Source organism: Cheilinus undulatus, linkage group 5 (assembly GCF_018320785.1).
Source record: "Cheilinus undulatus linkage group 5, ASM1832078v1, whole genome shotgun sequence".
Taxonomy (NCBI): Eukaryota; Metazoa; Chordata; class Actinopteri; order Labriformes; family Labridae; genus Cheilinus; species Cheilinus undulatus.
In genome coordinates this window covers 33,511,047-33,531,808 of record NC_054869.1, presented here as the reverse complement: position 1 = coordinate 33,531,808, position 20,762 = coordinate 33,511,047, and the positions used below count along the sequence as shown (strand labels likewise).

Here is a 20,762-nt window from a genome sequence, read left to right as displayed (position 1 = left end):
ACAAGCAGTTAAAACATAGAAGTAGGTATATTATTTATCCCTGCTTATTAATTACAAATGAGATCAGTATTCATGAAAGTGGAGTAACATGAAAGTATGTTTTGTTTACCTGCATAGATTTCATTGCTTCCTGACAGCACACTGTCAATGTCAGTGTAATAAGCAGATACTGTCAGGGCCATAGCAACCTATTTTGATACTACAGCAACAAAAGTACAGGTTCTAGGTACCTAAATATTGAATGTTTTATTGTTTTACTTGCAGGTTAGCTCCAAGACATTTTCTAACATGAACACATACTTTGGCTGAGTTTTGGTGCAAGACAACGTTAAAATATGACTGAAGATATTTCTAAACCTTCCATAGTTTTTATACAGTTATTTAAGAGAGATTGTAATGTTTTAATACACATGGTATCTAAAATTATCTCGGTATGAAATGTTTGACAACTAAGGTAGCTTGTGATTGAAGAACATTCGTCATTGTGTCACAGTAGCAGAATGTGATCAGTGCCTTTTCAAACAGAAGAGTTTTGCTGAAAAATATCTAAGTACAAATGCTGGCACTGTCCACCTTCATTCTTAATATCAGATTTGATCTCTAACATAAACAAGTTTCCATTTTCATAAGCTGTGTTCTAAGTCCATAGTTTAATTCCTAGCAGGAAAGAGGAAGATCTTTTTCTAAAGGCCAATAAAGGCAGGCCTGTCAGGAAAAGTGGGTTTGTTAGGAGAGAATGAAGCTTATTGAGACAGAAGTTAAACTGGTGTGCTTCAGGTTGAACTCAGACTGCATAAAAGACAAGAAAAATTGGACATCATGCTAAACTACCCAATTGAAGTCACAATAAAAAAGCTTGAAATGAGCATAATAGGCCTCTTGTAATACCTGCTTTTAAGTGATTAACATTTTACTCTCAGAAGGGATTTAGAAAAAAGAAGCATTACAGCACATTTTGCTTCTCTAAGCTAAGAAGCCAGGTAGTTCAGTCATGCATGTCTCAAAAGGTCAAAATGAATGCTGATGATGTGCTATTTTTCTTTGATATTTATGACTCACCCAAAGCCATTTGTGGTGACCTACTGCAGCGCTCGCTAGTCATAAATATACACTATGCTAGCATGTCACTGAGCCATGAAAAGTCCATATACTATCTCAGCAGACTGCCATCGCTTTGCTTTGGCTGCAATAATTGCCTCTTGTTCATGTCTTTTCTGCTGCAGAAGCAGAGTTTGTGGCTCAGGTGCATGCCTATCTGTTTGACAGAGCAAAAACGAAGAAGCAGAACTACGGTGAGCTCAACCTGACATCAGTCCTCACAAAACACACATCCACACACTCTTGCTTTTACCTTAGGAACTACAAAAAGCTTGTCAATGTGCCCACTGATTCAGTTTGTGTTGTAACAAGACAGAAGACACCAAGGAAGAAACCTGTAGCAGCTCCACCGCTCATATCACCTGCTCTTCTCTTCTTAAAAAAAAAAAACAAAAAACAAAAAAAAAACATGACAATCAGACGCTACCCAAATGAAAACCTTCAATAATCCACAGCAAAAAAAACTTCTGTCAGTCCCACTACACTTTATTCTGTTATGACGACCTGGTTTTTCTATATTGGATATCTGTCTGTTCTTATGATTCATGTGTGCCTTTGTGCCGTATCTTACAGAGAGCTGCTCAGAGGAGGCTGCACACACTGCAGTTAGAACACTAATAGACCTGGGGGTGAGTGACAGCCTTTGTATGTGTGTATGTGTTTTTCCAAATCTGTCTGTCTACGGAGAATTACAGCTCATCTCAGGATTCTAAGTTAATTCCATCGAACTTGTCACAAAGTTCAGTTTGAACATAAATTTGTTCTCAGGTCAGCTAGAATCTTACCAAAATCCCCAAATCATCCATGAGCGGCATCCTGCTGGCAACGTTTTTCAACAATTACTTTGAGCCCCAAGCTCAGTGTGAGCACAAATCTAACCTGATTTAGATGCAATGAGAGAAACTAAGCCAGCCATATCCAATTGTGATCGAGGTAGAAATGTCAATCTTTAAAGGGAACTCACTGGACCGAGGACACCACGGATTTGAAATTAAAATTTGTGACTGTGTTATAAAAAACAAGGTCATGGTCTTTTAACCATACCAAAGTGATTTTCACTTTTGGTCCTTAAAGAAAAACATGAAAATCAGCTTTTAAAGATCTATAATCAAAGTATTGCCCAAACCACTTCACATTATTTTATCATAAACATAATTGTTTTGCTTTATTACAGAGACTCTCTTTATAAAGCATATCTACTAATCGACTTAAAGACTGAAGTGACATTTAACCCACTTAGACTTCATGTTGGCACTTTAATTTTCTTCCACTTTCCACATGAAGTGTACACAGCAGAGCGCCAGCTTCAGTGCTCCTGCCCTTTACACAGGGTGCATTCCAGCTCAGTATAATATAGTTCCATCTTGTACAACCCCACGGGATGCTGTGTAAAAGGTAATATACAATGAATATTCTTTGGTTGTTCAAGTAAAAAAAGAAAAATAGGATTGTTCAGCAGAGTTCAGAGTTATGCACACTGAGCCATTATTTTCAGATGCGTTTGTCAGATCTGTTACGTGAAAACCGTCACATACTTGAACTTTGCACACTAGGTCCTGCAGGCTGTTCCTCCCAGTTACCCCCCTAGGTATCTCTGCCATTGTCCACATGGGCATTGAAGTCCCCCAGTATGACAATGGAGTCTCCAGGTGGCACCCCTTTCAGGACTCTACCTACAGACTTCAAGAAGGCCAGGTTTTTTGAACTGCTGTTGGTGCATATGCACCGATAACAGTCAGAGCCTTCCTCCCTGCAACCTGAAGCTGCAGAGGGGCAGTCCTCTTGTCCACTGGGGAAAACGCCAACACAGAGGGTGCCAGCCGGGGGTCCACACCAGTGTTAATACCATCGGCTAGAACTATTCATTGACAGCCTTTTTTCCATGACAAAAACTAGACTAAGACTAACAAAAATAGATCTGTGATGACTAAAAATGACAAAAAGTAAATTTAGTTTTCGTCAAGATGACTGAAACTGGACTAAAATGTAATGTAGTTTTCATCTGACATTCAGAATCCATATTTCTCTACTGGTGGTAAATCTGTCAAAAAACAATGAAGCTGTATCTATTCTGCCTCTCAGCTGTAGAAAGCAGGGACCCCAGGTTTGGCAGTGCATAGAAAACACTATCATGACTTGGTACCAGATTTAGGCAAGAAAATAAAAGCTTGGACTAAAAGTGACAACTAAAATTTTTATGGACTAAAACTACACTGAAATGTCTTATGTTTTCATCGACTAAAACTAGACTAAAACTAAAAAAGGGTAGAAGTGACTAAAATGGGACTAAAACTAAAAGACGTTTCATCTGAAGACTAAGACTAAAATTAAAAATAGCTGCCAAAATTAACACTCACCCCCACCCTTTCAGTGCCTCTAACCAAGAGAAACTCCAGTGTAGAAGAGTGTCCAGCCCCTCTCCAGGAGTTTGGTTCTGGTGTTGTGCGTGGAGGAGAGCCTAAATATATATCTAGCCAGTAACGCTCCACCTCCCTCACCAGCTCCGGCTCCTTCCCCACCAGAGAGGCAACGTTCCAAGTCCCCAGAATCAGTCTCTGATGCTGAGGGTCAGACCACCTGGGTTCCCACTTTAGCCTGCTGCCCAGCCTGCAATGCACCCAACCCTATGCTCAACCCTGCGGGTGGTGGGATGGACGGATGGACCTTTATGTTCAAATTGCTCACAGAAATAAAAGAACCATTATGAAGGAATTCTGTTTGGTGTCCTTTGACACCCATCAAAGGTCTAACTGCAACTGCCCTGCCATTGAATACAGACTGTGCTGACCCCTCCTCCTTACAGATAATGTAGGCCATGTCTAAATGGCTAGATTAGAGAGGGTAATCCCAGTGTGTGGAGTCTTAGCCATAACTTGTTGTTAACTTTCTTTAAAGCTGCTAAACATGAGACTGTCACTTTTCCATTAGCCGTAAGATAGATCATAATACTTACTCGCTGAGGGAAAGTGAAGCCAGCTTCAGCCATCCAACAGCAACTTAGCCCTTGGCACTGGACCTGCAGCCTAGTCTTTTGCTAAGCCAGCATTCAAAAGCCTGTCCAATATTTGCTCTTGCCCAGTTTTTTGCTCAGTCATTCTCTCTTTTTGCTTCATCTGGCACCATCTTCTCAGCCAATCTATCAAACAGCTGAAGGATGATGTGTGAACCACCATCAAGCCATACACAGTTTCCATCAGCGAGCCCAGCCCACTGCCAGAGTTACTTAGTGCTGAAAGCAGGTGACTTACGATGCTCTGTAGGAAGGGAATCAACACATTCTCCCTGTTTAAAGTCAGTGTGCTAACAGGTCAAATCTGAAACTCCTGTTTTAAGGTGGAAGGATTGTTGCTTTAAGTTCTCAATAACATTATGACCTTTAAGGAAAATATAGATTTATAAGTTGATTATATTTTGAAAATTCTTCAGTGACTTGTATCCTTTCTTTATGCAAGGTGTGTGGTGACCAGATGGAAAGCTCTTTACTTAATCTCAATGAACCGAGGATTAAAAAACAGACTTTTATATTAAAAAAACAGGAACGCAGCAAAAAAAAGCCCAACTAATTTAACAGGTTTTTATGCTTTAATGAGAAAACAGAAGACACGCACACCTGCTCTAGTCAAATAAAGGAAATTATATTGCGCTCTGATTACTGATGCCATCATTTTCATCTGTTATAACATTAGTCAGTGTTTCCTGCTCTTACATTTTACCACTCAGCCTTTAAACTCAGTAAAGAGACAGTGTCTGCACCCATCAGTCTCCTCATCAGTGAGCGGGTGGGGAATCGCTGCCTTTTAAAAATAGAGCATCATTGACCTATAAATCTACAAAGATCTCACGAGGCATTTATTAGCTTTCTTACCAAGGTTATCAGTCTGAAAAGGTCATTATCCTGCTTGTCTAAGGATACGTTTTATTAATCTCCCAAGTGTATGAGTGGCAAGATCTACATGACTATATAAACAGCGGTGTTTATATAACTGTATTTAAAAAAATGGACCAGAATGGATCATAAGTTAGGTGGCCTCATTTTGCCTCATTATGTCAGACCTTGCTGCAGGATCAGTGTTTTTATCTTGCATCTTTAGCTTTGTTTTTTTTTTTTGTTTTTTTTTCTTTTTCATTTTTGAAGTGTTCTTGTTTTGAAAGGTCTTGTTATTATCTGCTGTTTCGTCAGTTTTTTTCTTATAGGCTTGTGCAATGAACAACTTAAGACAAGAGAAGCTCTGGGCTCACTATGTTTTAAGGAAGGCTGCTGAATAAAGAGAATTGTTGTGAGGGGCGTCCTGACAGGCCTGTGTTTATGTTTACTTCAGGTCCTTTTGGAGGAGCGTCAGGAAGAAGGCGTCTTCCTCGGTATCACTCCTTTGTTCCAGTTGTCAGAAAACAGGCAGAAACTGCATGGCTTCATCTCACAGTACCTCTACAATTAATGTGTTTAAGCAAGCAGCATGACTTGTACCCTCTGCTTAGGTTTATTAGAGTCTGACCTCATCCTTTGTTTGTATCACAGAGACTCATGTTCAGTGTTAAAAAAAGATGCATGCTGAGCCGAAGATGCTCGTGCCTTTAGGTTAATTGCATTTTGATTTTTCGGTGATGAGACATTGATTTTAAGTTTATCTTTAGCAATAGTATTAGCATAAAGCCACAGGAGACAAGGATTATGAAGTCCCTGTAATCAGTGCGAAGATTCTGCTTGCTACAACTCAAGTTTCGACCATGTTATGTTGTCATAAAAGTTGTTTGTGATGTGGACATTTAGGTTAAGAGTGTTTTTTCCTAATTATTGTTAAGTTGATCAGTTACAGTTAACCAGTGTTTGCAATGCCATTAAAATTACCTGCTTCTTTCATCATCCACTGGACACTTCCTTGTGTAAAACAAGCTACTTGTATGGAGATAAATGTGTTTCACAGTTGTATTTTACACTCTCCCTCACAGATCTAATCTCATCCAAACAGCTCATTGCTCTGCTCCTGAATGTAAATCTTTCTGTGCTGACTCAGACCCCAAGAGATTCTGTCTAAGCAACCTTTTGACACTGAGATGCAGAGAAAAATCGATGCCTCGTAGAGCATATTTTCTGGCCGGCATTGATATTTTGGCGTTTAAACGGCCTGTTTTTGCAGTCAGGATTCAGCACAGCTGTTTTCTTTTTTCACTTAAACTTGAACCACAAACCAAAGCTGCTCTTCATCTGCTCCTAACACACATGAAACTCTACTGCCACCCTGTGGTGAGCAGATGTACTATATCAGCCTTATGTCTCACTGGAACTCAAAAACGTGTTGAACACTTAATTTTAACAGGTTTAAACTTTTTTTTTTTTTTTTTTTTTTTTGAAACTCAGAACTGTCAGGATCTAAGTGATAAATTTTGGATTTTTAACTGATGTATTTTTACACTATACTAGTACTATGCACTGCACAAAGGAAGTGAATGGGTTAGTCACAATGACTACACAATGAAGATTTTCAGTATTTCTCACTCAAAGCTGCTGCCACACTACAGCTCCTGTGAGTAGTTTTCTTCTGGTTATAAAACAGACTAAAATAATACTGATGCCTTTTTATGACCCACAAAGATAATGAGCATGAAGAACAATATTGATGACATTCACTCACCGGTCACTTTATTAGGTACACCTTGCTAGTACTGTGTTAGACACCCTTTTGCCTTCAGAACTGCCTTAATTCTCTGTGGCATAGTTTCAACAAGGTGTTGGAAATATTCCTCAGAGATTTTGGTCCATCTTGACATGATAGCACCATGCAGATGTTGCAGATTTGTCAGCACACCATAATCCTAATCTCCTGTTCCACCACATCCCAAAGGTGCACTATTAGATTGAGATCTGGTAAATGTGGAGGACACTGGAGTACAGGGAACTCATTGTCATGTTCAAGGAAGCAGTTGGAAGTGATTTGAGCTTTGTGACATGCATTATCCTGCTGGAAGTAGCCATCAGATGGGTACGCTGTGGTCATAAAGAGATGGACATGATCAGCAACAATACTCGGGTAAGCTGTGGTGTTCAAATGATGCTCAGTTGGTACGAAGCGGCCAAAAATGTGACAAGAAAATATTCCTCACACCATTACACCCCCACCACCAGCCAGAACCGTTGATATAAGACAGGATGGAGCCATATTTTCGTGTTGTTTACAACAAATTCTGATCCTACCATCTGAATGTCGCTTAAAATCGAGACTCATCAGACCAGCTAACATTTTCCAATCCTCTAGTGTCTAATTTTGGTGAGCCCATGTGAATTGTAGCCTCACTTTCCAGTCCTTAGCTGGCAGGAGTGGCACCAGGGTCTTCCTTTGCTTTAGTCCATGTGCTTCAAGGTTTGACATGTTGTGTGTTCAGAGATGATATTTTGCATACCTTGCTTGTAATGAGTTATTTGAGTTACTCTTGTCTATCATCTCAAACCAGTCTGCTCATTCTCCTCTGACATCAGCGAGGTATGCTCATCCACACTACTGCTGCTCCATGGATATTTCCCCTTTTTTAGACCATTCTCTGTTAACCCTAGAGATGGTTGTGCATGAAATGTGAAACAAAAGGAAGATTTAAGTGACATTCAGAATCACTTAAATCCCCTTTCTTACCCATTCTGATTCTCAGTTTGAACTTTATTGAGCAAGCATGTAACTGGCTAACTAAGTATTTGTATTAATAAGCAGTTGAACAGGTGTACCTAATAAAGTGGCCAGTGAGTGAAGATATTTTACACGCATGTGAACCTGCTGCAGGATGTGTCCGATGAGGCAATAAACAACATGCTGCAGACACTAGCTTGCCTTTTTCTTTTTCCCTCCTCACCAACCTGATAAACGGAGATATAAATTGTCACTTTGTCCACAGAGATCGTCAAAATCAACACCCTGAAAGTTCCTCAGAAGCTTTCAGTGAAATAAGGAAAGAGATTAAGATCGCATTCAATATGAATACAGCTTAACCCAGCAGTCAACTAATAAATCCTTGGACAGACATCACTGTTTATAGAGAGGCAGTATAACGTCAAACTGTCTTTCTTTAATCTTTACACCAGTATGACAATATCTGAACAATATCAAACATAATCATGCATTTAAACCTTCATGTCTGTAGGAACATTGCAGTACACTTTTAATGAAAGAGTGTTACTTTTAGTGCATACACCATTTCTAAAGGCACGAAATAACCTCTCACATAAACAATCACTTTTTCTTTCAAAGGGTTAAGATTTCCTATTATTCACACCATTTCATTGAATATAAAGTACCTGATTGACCGTCGGCCTTTTTTTGTTTGCACATGTAGAAAAATCATGTTAATTTCAGGGTGGCGGAGGCAGAGGTGTCACAGCAGGTCTTACGGTTTGCATGTCAAAGTGTTCTCAAGAAATGATTCATCACCCAGTTGTTCTGTTTTCAATCTGTGAGGCAGTGCAGGATGTTAATTCACATTATTTCATGCATTAAGTTACTCAATGATCACTCAAACGCAGCAGATACAACAATTCACCCCATCACTATACTGCAGAATGTAAATGGGTCTGTTTAATTTGAATAAAGCTGTTTCAGCGGAAGAATGAGCCAGCTTTAGATGCTTTAGTAAAAACTAGAACTATGGTTTGGTGGTTGTGTGCCTCTAAAAGGTAGACAATTGCCAGGCAGTGAAAGGGAGTGATGGTAAAGAAGAAAGGCTGGGTGGTTTTTGTGCCAGGGAATTGGTAAAAATGATGTCTTTACTGGTGTAATTGAATGTTTAGGAATAAAATTTTGATTGGATGGGGGTAAAATTGATCAAATTCCATCTTTTGTTCCTGGAAATCAAATCAGTTAAACCTCAAATCCAAGAGAAGCTTCATTCTGTTTTCAATTTTGTTTTTAAGCAGACTTGGTCAATCTGTTTCAAGTTTTGTAAAAAGTGTTTCAGACTTTGAAATTTCTAGGCCTCCATTTAATGGCCTTGACCTTTGACCTCCATAATCTAGTCAGGTCATCCTCGAGTCAGTGTGGACATTTGAGCAAAGTTTGAAGAAAACACCTCAAAGCACACTTGAAATATCATGTTCACAAAAATGGCCCAGACAGACAGATCACCTAAACAATTTAGTACATTATCTATATTTCTTTATAATTTTGCACCCCTGTACTTACTTCGCTAAAGTACCCTTTTCACATTTCCCCACCTGAGCTGTTGCAATTGTTCCTATTTTATTCTATTTTTTTCCCTAACCCTTATTTTGTGTGTAATGGAACAGCTGAAACTTAAATTTCCTTTAGGATCAATAAAGTATCTATCTAATCTAATCTAATCCCTCTGGCCTTGGCTATAGCTGGCAGATGAAATTAATAAGGAATAATTTTCTCCTTGGCAACAACAGACAAATTCTAATTGAGGCAGATTTTAGATTGAATAAATCCTAATAGTCGCTGGGAATTTGTTTCTATGTTATGAGAGGAGGCTGTTAAGATACTCCGGGTAGAAATGTGTATTCTACAGTTTATCGTCCTTAATTATCATATCAGGAAATATGTTTGATTTTGCATGTATCAGAAAGGGTCGAGGGGTTTACAGTACTCTGTAGTGAGCATGAGTAAGCGGCCTCTAATAAGAGGTTATATTTACAGCTGGTGATGACTCAGTGACCAGGGTCGAGCAGAAAAAACGTCATGTTGAGTCATGTAATTATGTTTGGTACAGTAAAAGTGCCATGTTTATCTACCGCCCAGTGACTAGAATATCCTGTAGAGAAGCATCATCATGGATGAAACAAATATTGTTTTTATACAATCACATATCCTGTCCAACAACAAATAATATATGAATCATTTTGTAGTAGTGTGAAGCGCTCAATCAGATGTGGAGGTTGATTAATAAATTGAATTTGTTTTTCAGCAGGTCGAGAGTTCAGACCACTTTGTTGATTATGGAGCCTATCTGGTCTATTTGGCACTCAACGATGTCTCCTCTCTGTAAGAAAAAAAAGTCAAAATGTTAGTTAAAATATATTTATTTCAAAGAAGTCTAAACTTACAGACCACTTCATTAGATTTACCTTTCTAAACTGCTCTTTTAATGCAAGTATCTAATCAGCCAATCACGTGGCAGTAACCTGTAGCTTTAGGAATAAGACATAGTCCAGATAATCTGCTGAGGTTCAAATTGAGCGTCAGAGGGGAGAAGAAAGGGGATTTAAGTGAGTTGGAGTATGCCATGGTTGTTGGACTGGCTCACTTTCATGCAATTTACCAGGGATCCACCATGTGGGATTTTTGCCGTTCTGCTGATATATACACACCAAAGTCACTCAATCCCCCTTTCTTTCCTCTTCTGATGCTCAGTTTGGACTTCTTGGATCATCTTGGCCATATCTACATTCCTAAATGAAACATTTGCTGCCATGTGACTGGCTGATTTGACATTTGTATTTAGACCAGTAAACCTAATGAAGTGATCAGTGAGTGCAGATAATGGTACTAAGTCAAAAACTCTGCATAGCCCTTTAAACTCTCCCACACAAAATCTTTAGATTTTATAGTCTTTCAGCTGAAGTGAAATTAAAGCATTTATTCTGCCTCAACAGGCACAAGAACTTGGAAAGACAAGCTCTACTTCTAAAAATTAGTGTCGTTTTGATGCCTGAAGTCACCTTGAGGAAGACAGGTGGCTTTCTGAACACACCCACACCCGGAGGAGTGCCTGTCAGAACCACATCGCCTGGAGTCAAAGTCACAAACCTGACAGGAATAACAAAACAGAGTAAGGAGCAGGAAACAGCATTACTAAACAAAATTACCATGCATCCACATTCGTGGCTGTTAGGGTTGTGTACTTATTTTGATCCCATAGCAACACAGATTTCCTAAGAATGAGATGCTTGGTTGTTTCCTGTTTTTAATCATCAGAAACTGTAGATATACTCTCACACACTTTCAGAATTGTACAAAGACACTGGCAATGCTTATCGAAACATTGCAAATGTTTTTATGCATTTCAGTGAGTGTGCAGGAGTGTACTTGCAAATTTTGGTGGACTCATTCCTCTTACGCTTAAATACTGTCTTATGAAAATTATAAAAAGATTTTTTTCTGTTACTAGTAGCCTGCACACTGTGCTGTGTGAGACATTATCATAACTTATATATTGTTTTAAGACTTAAAAAAGATTTGAGAAACATCAGTATTTGTGTACTTGTGAATATGAGTAAACCATCTTTTTCTCACAACAAAAAAAGAAAATGACTGAAGATCTATCATTTTTAAAGTTTCGGATTTTACCAATCATTAATGGTGATTGTATTGTTTTAAGAGATGCATTCCTGCAAAGTATTTTAAAAAATTGACAACCTTGGTGACTATAAAAGTACTTTTTCACGGTCATGTAAGTTTATCATTTCCAGAAAAAAGAATGGAGATGCTTTTATGTCCAATAATCTGATCAGATGAGACTCCAGTAGATCAGGGTACTTTAAGGCAAATGACTTTCAGCCCCAGTAATAGAGAAGTCTCAGCTGAAGTGTGTAATTTCAGCTTGAGTCTGCATTGAACAAGGGTCATTTTCTCACACAGTGCTCTTTTTGCAGACTGTCTGACACAGTTATATTTGAATAATTTCCTTAACACAAACTTAAAAGTAACTGAAGCAGAAAAATGTACAAGTTCTTCGAACATTTTGAACAAAAATGTCTTTTTTGAGGCAAACAACAATGTTATGAGGAGAGTTATTGCACTGAGTGAGCTTACTTTGAAACCCAGGCAACCAGTGCCTCTGTTTTGAAGATCATCTGATCAGTGTTGCTGCTCTGGACGGTGTCTCCGTTTACCAGACAGCGAATAGCAAGGTTGTGAGGATCTGGAGGAAGAACAGTACAAATAATAGCACCGTTAATATTCCATATGACTTTGACCCTAGGATGCCACATAAGCACACTACATTATATTAAGAATAACACTGACTTTACCAAAAGGGTTTCATTCATAAGAAAGTAAGTTTGTTTTATTTGTTTTCTGTTGGTGTTTTTATTGTTTTTGTTTTTTTTACAGAAACAAGGGCACAAACATCTATGAGCTACAAATGACTGTGGTGCAACTGAACTGGAACTCTACATCATTGTTAGTCAGGGCCATCAGAAATAAAGCAGCAGCCTGAAAGGGCATCATCTAATAACATGCAAAGGTCAGTTCCTGCAATAAGTCAACACCTAGGTTTAACCTGTTAGCTTATAGCTGCCTTTTCTGTGAGGAATTCAAGCTTAGAGCTGAGTGAGAGAGAGCCTCAGCTGAGAGAACATAATACATGTTCCATCCCCATCCTAATAAGAAAAAAAGGCTCCAAAAGTTTTTAAACAACTGTTTCGAAGTATCTGCGTCTCACCTTAAGACATTTTTAGGAGATTTTTAACATTTTTTCTGCATACTTTTTAAATTACTCCCTTTCTGAGGGAATAAGTTCATTGCTTTTGGTAATAAACTAACGAACAATATTTTCTTATTGTTATGCTCACAATTAATTCAGTGGAAACAATGAGTCTGCATCTATGCAGTTGATGCAGCGTAGCACTGCGCTGAAGATGATCCTCATCTTCAGCTTTGGCCCATACTTGGCTTTGATCATTGTCAATGCACAAAACCTGCTCTCACAGAGGTTTAAAGTGCTTAATGTCACTGTTCTTTCTTCTGTTACTGAAATTCTCTAAACTTCCTGTCAAGAAAACTCCTGTGGCTTAGTCACCAAACTTGGGTACTTAGTCCCAATATGTCACCAGAGTTTCCATGGCCTCATACTGTCTTTAGCTCGTACCTCTTTTCAAATTTTTAATGTTTCTATTTTCTCTCAGACCCACTAAACACCTATCCTGGGAAGGAGAGTGCAAAGGTTTGTGTGCCTTGGTGCTGTCACAATTAGACTTGCATGTATTTGCAAAAATCGTAGTAAAACATTTACTGGGTGGTTTATGCAAAGGTCTTTTGTTAAGAACAGGCATGCATAGACCCAATCTGCAGGGATTTTATCAATGAATACCACTGAGTTATGTTAATTTTTGATAGAAATAAAAAAATTTTCATGTAGGTCCAGGTGGAGTTTAGCAAGAAGGACTGTAGACCTGCATACGGGATTCCAGGTAAACAGAAGCAGTTTTAGTTACTGCTTTGTAAACAATGATTAGTTTTGAGTTTGATGTGAGCTGCAACTGGAAGCCAGTGTTGGAAGATGAACAGTGGAGTGACAAGTTTTTAGAAATAAGATCTTTTTTCAGACTTGTTAGGTGAATGTGGCTTACACTTAATGTAATGAGATATTTGACCTCAAATTTGCCAAAAACTGTTGCTCAGTCTTGAGTTTTTTTGGTGCTGTTTCAAAGAAAGACATTTGAATTTATTTGACTGAGACTGTTGAGGCTTGATGATAAGAAACAAGTGAGCTAAAAGGATGGCACACATTTACCCGGTTAAAACTACAACACTTAGATTTGTGCAGTGATTTAAAAAAATGTTTGATAAAAACACTGTTGTTGATCATAATTTTAAAGATCCATATTTTCAAGTAGCCTCCATGTGTTTGATTACACCTTTCTCTATAACAGATAATCGACTGACCTATTTTTTCCTCCCATCTCTTCCTGCTCAGTTTCTTGTTCCCTCACCTTTCAAAGCATCAGTGGTCACTAATGCAGGCCCAAGAGGACAGAAGCTGTCAAACGTTTTTCCCAGCAGCCACTGCTTTCCGTTGCGATTCATTTGCCAGTCCCGCGCACTCACGTCATTGGCCACAGTGAACCCAGCCACGTAGGAGAGAGCGTCTTCCTCCTGAACAACCAGAGGAGTAGACATAGAGTCAGAATTGAAGAGGATCAGGCCTTTAGAGGTGATGTTATGATGCTCACCTTGATATGTTTTCCTCTTCGTCCAATCACAAAGGCCAGCTCCACCTCCCAGTCCACCTCCTGCAGTTGTAGAGCAAAAAGGAAAGAAGCAGACAAACCATCAAAAAGCACCTGTTAGTCAACTAAGCCACACCCCTATTTATGTATAATCATATTTACCCACACCAATGAAATCGGCAGGGGGGTTATGTAAAAGGTTCCGTATCTTTGTTTGTTTGTATGTGTACAAGATAACTCGAGAACAGAAAGTCTTATCTTCACCAAACTTTCAAGGAATATTGGGATAGTGACAGGGAAGAATCAATTAGATTTTGGTGATGATCCGCACACCCGTTCGGTTTTTCTCGGACTTCAAAATTTTGAACACCATAGTAATCAATGGGAGTGTGAGTTCCTCGGTGGCGCTGCTTAGGCATGGGTCTGCCGCCTCAGATGGCCATTCTAGTTTTCACTGCACTGGTTTACCAGCTCCCCTTACATTTTTTCTTCCACACTGTAAACATGTTTATTCCTGCTGTCAAAATGGACATTTTGAAAAGGCACCAGAAGTGAAGTATGCACCTAATATTAAGGGAATATTTGAGGAAGTGAAGTTTTTGGTATTTCCACATTGAGTGCATCATCATCAGATTTTGTTCTTGCTCTTAACATCTTCATACCTTTTGGCAGTGAAAAAAGAGATTCATTAAACCATTAATCCACAAACTACTGTTAAGGATAATAAAATATAGCCCATCAGCTAGTTAAAATTAAAAACTCAGCATAATCCCCTCATCTTTGAGTCCTAACTAAAAAATATGGTCCCTTTGTTTCCCACAAAGAAATAGTGAAAAAATTCAACCTGCAGGCTCTATGCGAGCCAGTCAAGTTCATCCACACTGAACTCGGCAAACTATGTCTTCATAGTCCTTGTTTAGTGCACTGGGGCACAGTCATGTTGGAATAGAAAAGGGCTTTCCCCAAACTGTTGCAACTCAGTTGGAAGCATAGCATTGTCCGATATGTTTTCTTATAAGACATTTCCACTGCTCCACAGTTTTTGTGCTGACATTAAAATCATTGGAAGTTCAGACCTCTTCAGCAGAGTGTTGAGGACTTTAATGCACCACATGCTTTAGCAGTCGCTGACCCAGCTCTGTGATTTTACTTGGTTTACTTTGTGGCTGAGTATCTGTTGTTCCTGAATGCTTCCACTTTCTATTAATATCCCTGACAGATGACTGTGGAATATCCAACAGGGATTGAATTTAATCAACAGTCTTGTTGCAAAGGTCAAATCCTATCACAGTACCTTGCTTGAAGTCATTACATTTAAACTGATTTCCTTTACTGGGTGAAAAACTAAAAAAAACTATTGTGTTAAAAAAAACAGAGGTCCAAGTTTTCCATCCACATCACATCAAAAACTTGTTTTGCATTGCACTTTATTTTAAAAGTGTTCTCTTATTTATACAGCATGGTTGGGAATTAATTTCCCTTGTTTTAGTCCTGCACATGGAGGAGAGACCATCTTTGAGTCCCAACTAAAAAATATGGTCCTCAGTGTAAAGCCCTTTGTTTCCCACAAAGAAATAGTGAAAAACTTCAACCTGCAGTGCTGAAAACAATTAATCCTTGCTTTAAGTTTCATTATATCCTGATTATTGGGCAAACACACCTTATTAAACATATCCTGTCTGTTTTAACTAGTCCAAAACTTAGAAAAATTATAGCTTACATATCAAAGTAATTTTGGTTTACCATACACTTGTAAATTAAAGGGTTTTTAATATAAATTCACCCCTGTGACAGAGGGCTCCCAATGTTTCCAGCGAAAACAAAAATAAAACTTAATTAAACTAAACAGTCAGGGCATGTTTGCTCCCTTAAATCATCTGCATGAGAACTTCTGTGATTAACAAAGAGGCAAGAACTCAGAAAAACAAAAAAACCTCACATGGTTGCAGTGTGCTTCCACAGTTTAATCCCTTTTTTAACCCTTAAACTCCTGAGCCTCTGGACATGTTCTTATTTTAACTATAAATGGCACAGAAAGTGTCTTGTAAGTGCTTTTGCCCATTATTCTAGAGTACTTTAATATCTGGCAGTTGTGTACAATGTACTGCATGTTTAAAAAGTGTTTTTTTTTTAACTGTTTAAATTAAAACTGAGTTTCGGGGCTCTTTTCTTATTTTAACCATAAAAGGCCCAGAAAATGTCCTGTGAGTACGTGCTTTTGCCCATTTTTCCACAATACTTGGAACTTTTAGTATATGGCAGTTATTTACATATTACTGCATGTTAAGTGTTTTAACAGTTTAAAATGAAGAAACACAAAAAAACAGGGGAACTTTATGCTAGAATCTTAGTGGGAAAAGGGGAAATTACAGAAATAACCGCATGCTGGCTGTAAAGCACAGTTTCTTAGCTTTCAGAAACTGTTTGAATTTTTTCCGATAGCACAAACGGTCATGCAATTATGGTCATGTAAAGTGTGCTTCAACAGCGCGTCGTCAACGCGCTAGAAGTAAAAGGGTTAACCTATAAAGTTCTTGGACTTACTCACCTGGCTCTCTGATGGCAGCAGGATGTTGTCGAATGGTCCAGTAATGGCACTCGGGAATTTGCTGAAGATGATTGGCTCTTTGGGGATGGGGGCATTTTGTTCAAGACAGTGGTCTCGATAGTTCATACCCACACACACCACCTTCTCTGGAGCCAACACGGGAGAGAGCAGCTGGATGTCAGATCGCTCAACCACACACTGACCAGAGGACAAGGCCCTAAAGAAGAGGAGGAGTCTGTTACAAGATGAAGATTGAGAACACATGAAAACAAAATGATAACAAAGTATAGATGATGAGATTCAGAGTGAGGGAAGTAATTTGTGTAACCTAGGGAGATGATGCTTCTAGAAAAGCGAAGGAAGATGATTTTAATGATCTTCAAGATTGTCATGAAAAAGGAGGGGATTCATTAGTTATGTAGATTAAGGAAAAATATTATATATAAGTTAAAAAATAGGAAGAAGTTGCTGATTTGTCAAGGTGATTGAGGGAAATGCTTGTTTTTCCCCCATTGCATGCATGATTTATGAAAATGATAAAACAAGCCCAGGATGCTGGCTTAAAGATGATTTAGGATGATGATTTATTCAGAAAAGCTGAGGGTGATTAATCAGGAGGTTGTTGATGGAGAAGATGACATTTATCAGAGAAAAGGTGATTATTTTCAGAGATTATGGTAACTGTGAAGTTGATGAGCTCACACAATGAGCATGGGAAAGATTAACAACAGATGGTGATCATTCAAGAGGAAAAATTATCAACAGTAGAGTCAAAAGACACTAAAAAATATTCAGTTGTAAAATAACATAACAGTGTGTTTTACCTCTGTGCACGCTGCAGACCCTCATCTCCCAGCTCCAGTAGCTCCCTCATTGTTGAGGGGAGAGAGGGGTCAAACGCTTTCAGATCCACCACATTGAGCCCCTCACCGAGCTCCACTCCCACTCTGATGCCTCGTGTGTCACCACGTCTGTGAAACTGCACCAGACGCATTGCTGCACCGCTCAGTCCTCGCCACCTCTGTGGATTTACCTCTGGTCTGTGAGAGAATAAAGTCTTAATGGTAGAAGAGGAGCGGACAAAAAGTAGTCTCATCTGTCAAGGGGAAAAGAAGAGAAATGTGAGGAGCCAAGGAACAGGGCCTGCAATAATGTACACAAATACATGCACTTTAATATGGAGTTGGACCCCTTTTGCAGCTCTAAAAGACTCCACTCTTCACTGAAGGCTTTCCACAAGATTTTGGAGTGTTTTGTGAGAATGTGTGCCCATTCATTCTGTTGAGCATTTATGAGCTGAGGCACTGATGTTGGACCAGAAGGCCTGGCTCGCAATCTCTGTTCCAGTTCATCCAAAAGGTGCTTGATGTGGTTGAGGTCTGGTTCTATGCGAGCCAGTCAAGTTCATCCACACTGAACTCGGCAAACTATGTCTTCATAGTCCTTGTTTAGTGCACTGGGGCACAGTCATGTTGGAATAGAAAAGGGCCTTCCCCAAACTGTTGCAACCTAGGTTGGAAGCATAGCATTGTCCGATATGTTTTCTTATAAGACATTTCCACTGCTCCACAGTTTTTGTGCTGACATTAATATCATTGGAAGTTCAGACCTCTTTAGCAGAGTGTTGAGGACTTTAATGCACCACATGCTTTGCAGTCGCTGACCCAGCTCTGTGACTTTACTTGGTTTAGTTTGTGGCTGAGTATCTGTTGTTACTGAATGCTTCCACTTTCTATTAATATCCCTGACAGATGACTGTGGAATATCCAACAGGGATTGAATTTAATCAACAGTCTTGTTGCAAAGCTCAAATCCTATCACAGTACCTTGCTTGAAGTCATTACATTTAAACTGATTTCCTTTACTGCGTGAAAAACTAAAAAACTATTGTGTTAAAAAAAAACAGGTCCAAGTTTTCCATCCACATCACATCCAAAACTTGTTTTGCATTGCACTTTATTTTAAAGGTGTTCTCTTATTTATACAGCATGGTTGGGAATTAATTTCCCTTGTTTTAGTCCTGCACATGGAGGAGAGACCTTATTTTACTTTTCAGCAGCACCCCCAGAGGTATTAACCCTTTAAATCCTGTTGAAGCACACTATGTATGACCATAATTGCATGACTGTGCTATCGGAAAAATTCAAACAGTTTCTGAAAGCTGAGAAACTGTGCTTCACAGCCAGCATGTGGTTATTACTGTAATTTCCCCTTTTCTCACTAAGATTCTAGTATAAGTTTCCCCCGTTTTTGTGGTTTTTTTTTTTCATTTTAAACAGTTAAAACACTCTTAACATGCAGTAAAATGTGTTTTATACATGTTAATTATTTTTCCATTGTCGAGTTATGATTAAAAGGGTTTTCTCCGTTTTTTAAACTTATTCGGCCCGGAGCTCCTCGTTTTAGCTGTCTACAGTCTCATCTACAAACCAGAAGTCCCAACGTGCAGTTAAATGTAAATAACTGTCATATATTAAAAGTTCTAAGTATTGTGGAAAAATGGGCAAAAGCATGTACTCACAGGACATTTTTCTGGGCCTTTTATGGTTAAAATAAGAAAAGAGTCCAGAAACTCAGGTTTTAAAGGGTTAAAGGAACTGTTCAGACTTTTAGGTAAACTTCAATGAATTACTTCCTACTAGACCTGGACAATTTATTGAAAATTAGATTAAATCGCAATGTGGCCTGCTTCAATTTTCAAATTACAAAAGGTTTAATATTTCTTTGACCTGATATTTGTGTCAAAATACCAGTTTCAAACTTTTTTGCAAAGGAGATGTTATGCATGACATATCATGCAATCATTCAGGTGTCATTTTTTAGAATAGGCTACAAAAAATCCTACCTTCTTCATTTTTGTACTTTTTTCTTATTAAATATAAAAATGACAAAAAACCCTTCAATGCAATAATCCATATCCAATTTGTAATATGAGTCAAAATCATCAGGATTAGACACTTTTAAGGAATTGTTCAACCCTTGTTGAGGAATAAAAGAAAGTTCATGATCGCATATCAAATCACAATTGCAATATTGTGGGAAAAAAATTGCAATAGGATTATTTTCCAAAATCATTCAGCCCTACTTCCTACTAAAACTTGTGTAGGTTACTAAGAGAGTAATAAGTAATTCAGTAGTTTTACTGCTCCTTAAGTCATTTTTCATTTGGTTTGACTTGAGTACAGTATTTTAGTACTGTTTCAACACCTGCTGGCACCTACACACAAATTGAAGTCAACTCAAGATATTTTTTGATAATCAGTTTGTTTGTCCTTGAAACTTTCTTAAGGCCAAATTGACATCTTCAGGTTTGTTGTTTGTTCACCTTTAAGTCCTAAACCTCAAGTTTAAAACGGTTTAAGCAGAGCAAAGCATAAAAAACTAGCATTTTTTTCTCATACATTTTGCACAGACAATGATGAGAGATTCAGTTTTGACTTCTTACCATGTAATTAAATCCCATGTTAGTTTAGCATCTGTCAGCCAACTTAGCACTACACCGAAACTGGTTTATCAAAAGCAGACTGCCAAATAGGGCAAGGCGATGATTTTGGGAATGTCTACTCAAACCTGCATTCGTCGTTATCTGCCATCACTTGATAATAAAGCTATCAATCATATTCAGGGTACAGAGGTTTGCTGCAGGCGCTGCAGCTGTTTGAAACTTCTGCCTACCTGCTGCTCGACCTGTAGCTGTGCAGTTCGGTTTTTACCTGGAATTAAAGATCAGTTTCAACAGGAAAGTGACTCTAACCTGCTCCTGAAAACCCTGGTTTTCTTGCTTGCACTTTGCACCGCCTTTGGTAATACTCACCTTTCGTGTTCGCCACGGAGAACTCTACTTCCGGTTAGATTTGTAGTTCAAAAGATCAGCCCTGGTTGAAACGAGGTAAAATGTTCAGCTAAAGTAGATAAATGAATCAAGTTTTGATACTAAAACTATGATTTCAAGTACTACGTATTTTACTGTTAACGCACTCGTCTTATTTATGATTTTGGCCATTTTTTATCAGCTTTAAAAACTACAATTCCCTACATAACAAATCTGCGCCTTTACGTACAGTGGAAACATTGAACTTTCATATAGCTGCACTCTACCAGTCCGTATATTTTCGAAATAGTATACCACTTAACAGTTTTGTCGCTCAGATGGGAAAAAACAAGAAGCATCCGATATTTGTAAAGACTGTTTTACCCAATAACACTATTCTTGCTATAGAAAATACATCA

General features: G+C 38.5%; 2 protein-coding genes across 12 annotated transcripts in view; one reads left to right on the top strand and one right to left on the bottom strand.

The window, feature by feature from the left end:
• The window catches only part of gpat2 (glycerol-3-phosphate acyltransferase 2, mitochondrial), a 180,209-nt gene extending 174,250 nt beyond the window's left edge, over positions 1–5,959 (top strand). For all 3 annotated transcript variants that reach the window (XM_041786461.1, XM_041786462.1, XM_041786460.1), the window contains 3 exons: positions 1,224–1,292; positions 1,672–1,727; positions 5,418–5,959. In XM_041786461.1, coding sequence (XP_041642395.1) covers positions 1,224–1,292; positions 1,672–1,727; positions 5,418–5,534 — 242 coding nt within the window. In that variant the 3' untranslated portion in view covers positions 5,535–5,959. The remainder of the gene's footprint in view (positions 1–1,223; positions 1,293–1,671; positions 1,728–5,417) is intronic.
• Positions 5,960–8,216: 2,257 nt separating this feature from the next.
• fahd2a (fumarylacetoacetate hydrolase domain containing 2A) lies at positions 8,217–20,640 on the bottom strand. 9 transcript variants are annotated; one of them, XM_041787389.1, is made up of 8 exons: positions 20,347–20,640; positions 17,357–17,572; positions 16,533–16,749; positions 13,988–14,047; positions 13,748–13,910; positions 11,847–11,955; positions 10,754–10,841; positions 8,217–10,074 (listed from the first exon to the last, which is right to left on the bottom strand). In XM_041787389.1, the coding sequence occupies exons 2-8, from the start codon at positions 17,524–17,526 to the stop codon at positions 10,012–10,014; spliced, it is 870 nt and encodes a 289-aa protein (XP_041643323.1). In that variant the 5' UTR covers positions 17,527–17,572; positions 20,347–20,640; the 3' UTR covers positions 8,217–10,011. The 9 variants fall into 9 exon arrangements, with proteins under 9 accessions (XP_041643323.1, XP_041643319.1, XP_041643322.1 ...); XM_041787385.1 differs by having other exon boundaries at positions 17,357–17,628; positions 20,347–20,639; XM_041787388.1 differs by lacking the exon at positions 20,347–20,640 and adding an exon at positions 20,287–20,329.
• Between the last annotated feature and the right edge of the window lie 122 nt (positions 20,641–20,762).